The 9,125-nt window shown below is 47.2% G+C and overlaps 1 protein-coding gene across 4 annotated transcripts; it reads left to right on the forward strand.

Annotated features, from left to right (window-relative positions):
• Positions 1 to 4,479: 4,479 nt before the first annotated feature.
• Positions 4,480 to 8,274, forward strand: LSM10 (LSM10, U7 small nuclear RNA associated). Of its 4 annotated transcripts, none has more exons than XM_027864675.1 (2): positions 4,480 to 4,616; positions 7,341 to 8,274. In XM_027864675.1, exon 2 carries the CDS (start codon positions 7,377 to 7,379, stop codon positions 7,746 to 7,748), a length of 372 nt encoding a protein of 123 aa, XP_027720476.1. In that variant the 5' UTR covers positions 4,480 to 4,616; positions 7,341 to 7,376; the 3' UTR covers positions 7,749 to 8,274. The 4 variants fall into 4 exon arrangements, with proteins under 4 accessions (XP_027720476.1, XP_027720477.1, XP_027720478.1 ...); XM_027864676.1 differs by having other exon boundaries at positions 7,377 to 8,274; XM_027864677.1 differs by having other exon boundaries at positions 4,511 to 4,529.
• The last annotated feature ends 851 nt before the right edge of the window (positions 8,275 to 9,125 follow it).

Here is a 9,125-nt window from a genome sequence, read left to right on the forward strand (position 1 = left end):
GCCCTGTCTGTGTTGAAACCAACAACAAGCCAGCGAAGTAGGCTGTGTGGGTGTTGTTATCCCCATTTTACAGATGAGGGAAATGAGGCCCAAGCAGGTTTTGACTTACCAACCTGTAAGCAGTAAAGTCAGGACTTGCCTGAGGCTTTTCTGATTCTAACTTCAGGGCACTAACCATTCTATTACCCTGCCTCTCAGTATTCCTGTCTGTAGGAGGTTATAGCAATAGAAAGAATGTTAATGCCCAATGTCAGAGTAAAAGAGCAATGTTAATGCCCAATGGCAGAGCAAAGCCCTCACCTTTGCTCTTTGCCAAACCACAGATTGAACACTCACCCAGAAAAAATTTGTGAAAATAAATAAATAAAACAGTCATCATGGAGAGGGCAGTAATCCCTAGTGGATGGAGTTGCTGGGCTTGGAATCTGAAAGACCTGGGTTTGAATCCCATCTCTAATGCTTGTTAGCTGTCACCATATTATTTAACCTCTCAGCCTCAGTTTCCTTTTCTGTAAAATGAGGAGAATAGCACCTACCTCACAGGGTTGTTGTGAGGTTCAAATGAGTTCCTGTCTGTAAAGAGCTTTGCAAACTTTCAAGCATTAAATAAATCAGCCTTTGCTATAAAGATGCAAATTTCAAAATATGTACCCTTTCTTTAGTTACATCCTCACTTTTGCCTTTTTCCCCCGTGTGTGTGTGTGTGTGTGTGTGTGTGTGTGTCCCCAGAGCTTAACATAGTGCCTGGCACAGAGAAGGCACTTTTTTCTCTTTTGCTAGGTAATGGGGTTAAGTGACTTGCCCAGGGTCACACAACTAGTAAGTGTCTGAGGCTGGATTTGAACTCATGTCCTCCTGACTCCAGAGCCAGTGCTCCATCCACTGCGCCACCTAGCTGCCCCTCAGAGAAGGCACTTAATAGAAATAGAAATAGAAATTTGCTGATTGATTGACCATCCTTCCTCAGCTGCTGCATGGCATCCATCGTACAATATGTCCAGCAAGGAATGGGTTGCAGGAAGGTGCTGGGGAATCAGGTTGGGAAACTCCAACTCTTCCTGAGTCACGTCTTAATCATGTAATTGGATTTGAAGTCAATTCCCAGAATATCAAGACACATCCATTTTCAAATGTAAATATGACATGAACACACCAAATCAAAGCAATCTGAGTTGTGGGATGACCCCAGCATCTCACCTCCACCCTTTGGGTTCTCTCCAATTTCTAGGTATTTGGCATCTGTCCTCTGCAGCCAGAGTCAAGGCTGCCCTTCAATTAATAGGAAGGGGAGTTGTTAAGGAATACGAAGGGCTAGACCAGACCTGTGGTTTCCTGACTACGTTTCCCGCTGTGAGAAAGCCAAAACCGTGGTTGGGAAAAGGTTCACACTATGTCCTGGACTAGATTAGAATCCATGAATCCTAAATTCTACTACTGCACTTTCCTCAAGATTCTACCCTTTTTGATAAAAAAAAAAAAAACATAAAAAATTCCTTTTGAAACTCTGGCAAGCATGCTTGTAACGAAAGGAGCTACCCACTGGGCTGTCCAGGGTTTTCCCATTTTTTTCTGCCCATGTCAATCAGTCTGCAAGCGTTAAACACCTACTGTGTACAAGACACTGTGCTAAGTGCTGGAAAAACAAAATAATAGCTCCACTGTAGTACTTTAAGGTTGTCAAAGCATTTTACACATGCTGCCAATAAATATTTATTAAGCAACTACTTTGCACTAAGCCTTGAATATTAACTCATTTGGTCCTCACAACAACCCTGGGAGGTAGGTATATTCCTATTTTATAGAAAAAGAAACTGAGGCCAAGAGGTTTAAGTGACTTGCCCAGGGTCACACAACTAGTAAACATCTGAGTCAGAATATGAACTCAGGACTTTCAGATGACTCTCTCACTTTGGTTATCGTTGGTCCTTCATTCCGAAAGAGGGCCATGACATCAGGAAGGGGTGATGCCCCGTGACTTGGAAGTGAATTGGATTTAAGTGAGGCAGGGCTGTGCAAAGTCACCAGCCTCACTTTCTCCTCCAGAGCCATCTGGGTCCAGCCGAAAGATATAGATCAGGACGACTGGAGATGGCCTCCTGTCCACTTGGAAACCTGGCCTCAAAGGGATCTCATTCCAATGGCTGAGACAACCTACAAACAACTACATACATATGAATCCTCATTTGCTCAAAAGCTATGCCTATGGGAAAGTTCCAGAGAGAATAATCACTAGGGGGGTGACCACAAAGTGTGATGATTTTTTTAAGCCCAACCCTCACATGAAATCAGCTGTGAGGGGTGTGGAAATCATGATTTTCTTTTCTTCTAGTACCACAAGTGTGTCTGTCACAGGGATTACAATAGGTAAGAAGAATGAGGACATTTAGCACGCCTCTCCTCTCCGAAGCTAATCTCTTCACCTACACATAAATTCCATTCCTACCTGACTTCAGAGAGCTAAATTTCATCATGTATTCCCTCCTTTCTCTCTAGGGGAAGGAGACAATTCCTGTTCAGGTATGGGTTGGACTATGGCTTGTCAATTCTCCCCCAGCCCCAAGATTCCACGTGATTCTTTGATTTTCAAGGCTTCCCTCTCCACCACTGGCTCCTTCCCCTCTGCCCTAAAATTCACACAAGCCTCTCCCATTTGGGGGAGGGGGAACCCTTCTATGACACTGCTCCTAGCCACTGTCTCTCTCTGCTCTAGTTGGCATTTACAGGGTAACCTAGCCCCTCCTACCTTTCCAGTCTTCCTACATCTTCCTCCCTGACGGGTACCCTTCAACTGATTCAGCATCTCTGGCCTCCTGGCTGTTCCATGGATAACATCTCACTACTGCCATTTTCTCTGGATGTCCCCCATTTCCAGAACCCTCTCCCCTCTCGACTCTGACTACTGACTTCCCCGGCTTTAAGTCCCAACTAAAATCCCACTTTCTGCGGAAAGCCTTCCCCAACCCTCTTAATTCGAGGGCTTTCTCTCTTTTATTTCCTATTATTTCCTATTCTTTACTTATCCTGTATATAGCTTGCTTTGTACATATCAGTTTGCATGTTGTCCCCCCTATAACACTGTAAGCCCCAAGGCAGGGACGGTTTTTGCCTCTTTTGTATCCCCAGTGGTTAGCACATGCCGGGCACAGAGTAGGTGTTTAATAAAGGTTTACCTATTGATTAACTTTTACAACAAAAGTGAAGCTCAAGGTCTACCCTAATTTCCTCCACCACCACCCTCACGTAATTAGGATTCTCAGTTTGCCACTGAAAAACTCACTCAAGAGTCTAAACCCTAGGATAACCCCGGTTCTCCTTAGCCAACCTTTGACCACACCCCACTTTCCCACACCTGTCACCGCCTCAACAGCTTCATTCACCCAATAAAACACTGGCTTCGCACCTACAGATAGGAAGATAAATATAGACCTGCCCTGCGGGAATGCACAAGCCCCAGCTGGGCAGAAAAGACAAACTTCAGTAAAGCTGCAAAACTGCAGGGCGGTAATAGGGCTATTAATAGCTCACACGTCTACAATCCTCAGTTTGGTGCCATATACTGTATTATTCCATATTATACAGGAGAAAGGGGTTAGCTAGGTGGCGCAACGGATAGAGCTCCCCGGCCTGAAGTCAGGATCCCGATTTTAAAACGGAGCACTGCCACTTACTAGCTGTGTGACCCTGGGCAAGTCACTTAACCCTGTTTGTCTCAGTCTCCTCATCTGTCGACTGCAGAAGGAAATGTTAAACCGCTCCAATATCTTTGCCAAGAAAACCCCAAATGGGGTCACAGGGAGTCAGGACAGGACTGAAAAACGACTGAAAAAGAACAACAGGAAAAAACTGGGGCCAAATCAAGTCAACAAGCATTTATTAAGCGCGGTATGGGGCGCCGGGCTAAACGCAGGGATTAAAAAGATGAAAGTGGCCCTGCCCTCGGGGAGCTTACAGTCTACAAGCCTGCTGTAAACCGGATAAACTGAGGACCACCAGGGGGAAGGCGCCGGCATTAGAGGGGCTCAGGAAAGGCTTCGTGGAGAAGGTGAGACCTGGGAAGAAGCCAGGCGAAGTGATGAGGAAGAGGGAGAGCACTCCAGGCATGGAAAAGTCCAGCCAACGGGAAATGCCGGGAGTCGAGAGCTGGAGTCGTGTTCGAAAAACAGCAAGGAGGCAAAATCAGGCTTGGGAAAAAGTCCCTTCCACTTCACTGTACTGAATTGCGTACAAAGCGCCAGAAGAGATGACACACTAATAGAAGAGATCAAGGAGAACTCCGCGGAGGAAGAGGGCTTTGAAGCGCCTACGGGCGGCCACTGGGAATGGGAGTATATGACGCCTAGCAGCGGGGCTCTCCGCAGCCCCAACAGGCGTGCGCAGGAGTCAGCTGGAAGGAGCTCGGGAAGGGCCTAGCGCCGCGAAGCCTTTTGGGACTTGTAGTTTTTCCGCTCCCGCGGCGTTCGCGCGACTGGGTCACGTGGTCACGTCCTCCCATCATCCGTGCCTTTCTATGGCCCTGGAGGCCAAGTTTGGTGAGGTTGCGCTCGGCTTCTCCATGGCCCCTGGAGACCTCCCGGGCCTGAGAGAGAGAGAAAGAGAGAAGGGCAGGGCCCTGCGTGGTGGGTCCTCAGGGCGGGGAGGAGGCCTAAATGGAGGGAGCTGGGGGGGGGGGGGGGGGCCCCGGGGGGGGGGGGGGGGGTAAGGTGGGGGGGGGGGGGGGGGGGGAGGCTCCCGGATAAGGGGGGGGGGCTCCTGGGGAGGCGTGGAAGCCCTGAGACGGAAAGTGGGGGAGGAGACCCTGCAGTGTTTCCCCCGCCACTTTCCCGATGGCGTTCTTAATAACAATAACAATAATAATAATAATGGCCATCATTTACGTAGCGTTTATTGTGCTAAACGTTTTACACTCATTACCTCACTTGATCACAATAACCCTGCCTTTATTATCCTCATTTTACAGATGGGGAAACTGAGTGAGTGACCCAGCTAGGAAGTGTCAGAGGGCTGGATTTGAACTCGGGTCTACCAGACTCCAGGCCTAGCACTCATCCTCCGTGCCCCCCTGCCCTTCCCCTGCTGTGGACATAGAGTTGTTACCCCTTCCTCGGGCTGGACCCTTCACCAGACCCTGGCTAATAACCTTCTTCACCTCACCCCGAAGGCCGAAGGGCTTTGAGCGCCCATCTGCCCTGCCCTCCCAAGGGTGCTTGTCCCTGAACCCCACCACGGCCCAAGAGGGTGACAGTCTACCAGGCGCAAAGCCTTGATTATCCATCCTCAGGGCCTTCCTCACAGCTGCTAGAAAGGCAGTCTGGTCTAGGGGCAAGAGCACTGGATTTGGGAACGGGGAGCTGCGCTGGCCGAGATCCTCTCTCTCCCTGAGCCTCAGAGGATTGCTAGCGATCGATTGAGGATTAGCTCAGCTGGGCCCCTAGAGGCAGAAGGATGGAAATAGTCCTTCCTGGGATGCTGACTACCTGTGTGACCTTGGACACGTGACTCCGCCTCCCTGGGCCTCAGTTTCCACATCTCTAAAATAAAGTGTTGGACAAGGTGACCTCTGAAGTCCCTTCCAAGTCTAGATCTGGATCTGTGACCTTATTAGCACGGTGTTCTAGGTGCAACAGACGTTTAGTAATAGAATTAATGATTGCTAAGGGCCTTGAACTTGAAGCAGTGGTAGATGTTGCCAAGAGGTAAATTTCTGTTTGATATTAGGAAAAATTTACCAGAAGTGGAATGGGCTACCTCTAGTAGTGATTTCGGGGCAGCTAGGTGGCACAGTGGATAGAGCAACGGCCCTAAAGTCAGGAGGACCTGAGTTCAAATCCAGCCTCAGACCAAACACTTGACACTTACTAGCTGTGTGACCCTGGGCAAGTCACTTAACCCCATTGCCTAGCCAAAAAGAAAAAAAAAACAATAAAAGTAGTGATTTCTCCTTTACTGGAAGTCTTCAAGCAAAGATGGAATAAGTACTATTTGTCAGGTCTGAGTGGCCACCAAAGGCTTTGCCAACTCTGAAAATCTGTGATTCTCTTAGGAATTTACTGATTAAATCCTACTGAAGTTAGCAGTGATTCTTAACCTTTTTTTAATCTTGGAACCCTCTGGCAGTCTGGTAAGCCAATGGATCCCCTCTCTGGAGAATGTTTTTAAATGCATAAAATAAAATACGTAGGATTATGAAGGAAATCAGTTATCTTGAAATAGATACCAACACTTTTTTTCTTTCTCTTTTTTTTTTTTTGCTGAGGCAATCTGGGTTAAGTGACTTGGCCAGGGTCACACATCTAGTAAGTATCAACACATTTTTATAAAACAAGTTCACCTGTCACAGGTTAAGAAATGGCTGGATCATTGGATCATGCACTAAAGAGTTTATAGGGACCTTAGAGAACGTCATCTAGTCCAGCTCCCTCATATTACCTTCATACAGATAGAGAAACTGAGACTTAGAGAGGGAAAGGGGCTTGCCCAACTAACAGTTGGGAGGGCAAGGATCTGTGTAGCCAGGTCTTAGGACTCCTAAACCAGTGTTCTTTATCATGTATCTCCTTGGAGATTACCTAGTTCAACTCCCTCATTTTACAGGGAAGAGTGAATTCCAGGAAAATGGGAAGTGACTCACTGAAGGTCACCCAGGTAGAAACAGCACAAGACAAATAGACGTCCTGTTCTGGCACCCGTGTGTGACTCCATCTCTCAGCTTTCCCAGCACAGGGTTGAGGCTGGTTTCTCTTTAAGGACAGAGGAAGAAGACCTAGTCCTTCCCCTAAGGAGCTCCTAGGCCAACACAAAGCCACACAGGCCATAGAAGAATACTACAAATCAACATGTACCAATGAATGTTGTCTGTTAAATCCCAGACTACTGTGAGAAATGGAGGCAGGTAGTGATGGTCAGGTGGTTCCTAGAGTGAAGTGATTTGGAGGTAACGTGAAGAAACCCTGAGAATCAGTGCTATTTACTACCAGTATGACTCTGAGTGAGTCAGGGAACCTTTGTCCCTGGACCTCGATGTCTTCATGTTTAAAAGAAGATAGTTGGACTAGGTCAAAGGTTCTTAACCTGGGGCCTGTGAACTTGTTTTTTAAAATATTTTGATAATTGTATTTCATTGTAACTGGCTTCATTGGTAATTCTATGTATTTTATTTTATACATTTAAAAAAACATTTTAAGAAAAGGTTTCTTAAGTGTCACCCGATTGCCATATATGTCCATGTCACACAAAAAATCTTGATGACCTCAACATAAGTCCCTTCTAGCTCTAAAGATTCTATAAAGGTGAGTTGGGCCTTTTATTTGCTGCTGCTTACATCTGTTTCCTTTTGTCTTTAGTGAAGTGTTGAAATATCCCAATCTCTTCACTGCCAGATGGAGGTCAGCCACTCGGTAAAGGAGCGTACTATTGCTGAGAATAGCTTGGTCATCCTGCTGCAGGGTCTCCGAGGCCTGGTGACCACAGTGGACCTGCGGGATGAGACTGTGGCCCGTGGCCGAGTGGACAACGTGGATGCCTTCATGAACATCCGCCTGGCTGAGGTCACCTATACAGACCGGCAGGGCCAGCAGGTCCAGCTTGATGACCTCTTTGTGACTGGTCGCAATGTCCGCTATGTCCACATTCCTGATGATGTAGATATCACTGCCACCATCGAACAGCAACTTCAGGCCATCCATCGGGTGCGCAACTTTGGCAGTGAGGGTAAGGGCCGAAGGGAATTTCCTACCAGGAAGTACAAGTGAAAGACATTCTCCCTTCACTCAGATTCCTTCAGAGCCCTTGGCCTTACAGCTTTAGATGGGGGCTGCTACTGTGCTTCCTGATAGCCAGTTCTCCCCCATCGGGACACAGACCACAAGGAGAAGGACAAGTTCATTCCGAAGCCACATTTGCCTTTTACAATCCCCGGATTTGATCTGGGTACCCAAAATCTGATATGTCTGTAATCTTGGATTAGTTGAAGACCATTCCCCATGCTTCTTGGCCATTGAGGCTCAGCTAACTGACCAGTCGGACCCATTGAGCTCCTCGGTTCTGTATTAAAGGGTTAATTTCAGCCATTTTTAATACTTTCCTAAAATGCATTGATGATCTTTGCTGCTAAATGTGCCAGCCTAAGAGTATTTTGTGAATCCTCTCCACTCAATTGTTTACTTCTAAAACCAAACTTGGATGCAAACACATGAGTCCTAGGCCTTCCTAGGCCCTCAAGTCTCCACCTGTCTGTCCTTGTTGTGCAGAATTAAAACACTTACATCCAGTGGAAAAGGGATTGTTTGTTGTTGTTTTTTTTCCTCTGAATCATAGAATTCTAGAATTTGAAGATAGCTCAGAAGTCATCTGTTCAGAGCTCCCCCCCAGCGCAGGACTCTGCTGCAGCCTTGCTGACCAGGGCTCTTCTGCTGGGGCCTAGTTGAACACTTCAGTCGATAAGCTAGCCTGGAATCACGACATACACGTGAGTTCTTGCCAGTCCCTTGTTGGACAAGTCTCCTTATTAGGAAGTCCTTCCGAATGTTGTGCCTCCCTGTAACCTGCCACCACTCTTAATTCTGCTCTTTGGGTCCTAGAAACATAAGTTTGATTTCTCCTCCAAATGACAGTCCTTCAAAGAGTAGAAGATTCAGTTACCCCTAAACCTCTGTTCCGGCTTAAACATCTCTGTTTTCTCAGTCAAGGTGGTTTATTTGTTTGACCCTTGTTTCCTGAGAATGAGGGCAAGCTGTGGGTTCCTGGTTCCTAGGAGTTTAGCCTCAAGGGACTCCCTGAGGCAAGCAGAGGGAACATCTCAGGGTTTGAAATGATGAGATGAAGCCCTTGGGAGGAAGTTGAGTCAAAAGTCCCTGTTCGACAGGGCTAAAAATTACCTCCATGGCCTAGGTGACTGGCAATAATGTCAACAGTGCCACTGACGAGTGTTTATTAACGCTGAAGTGGTTTTTGTCGGTGTCAGCCCAAGAGGTTGTGGTCAGAAAAGTGTTTTTTAGGATGAGACTTTTCCAGTAGTCCTGTCTCGTCTCTACCATGCTGCCTACACAAAGTGGGACCACTCTCCCGTTTGGCTCTCCAGTGCATGTAACAGCAACCCCTCTGACTGCCCACGCTGAGGGGACAAACCC

The sequence above is a fragment of the Vombatus ursinus genome, unplaced genomic scaffold (assembly GCF_900497805.2).
Source record: "Vombatus ursinus unplaced genomic scaffold, bare-nosed wombat genome assembly UNPS02014775.1, whole genome shotgun sequence".
Taxonomy (NCBI): Eukaryota; Metazoa; Chordata; class Mammalia; order Diprotodontia; family Vombatidae; genus Vombatus; species Vombatus ursinus.

What these genes read in the sequence shown, in the direction of transcription:
- LSM10 (XM_027864675.1), top strand. Translation starts at nt 7,377, where the DNA reads ATGGAGGTCAGCCACTCGGTAAAGGAGCGTACTATTGCTGAGAATAGC.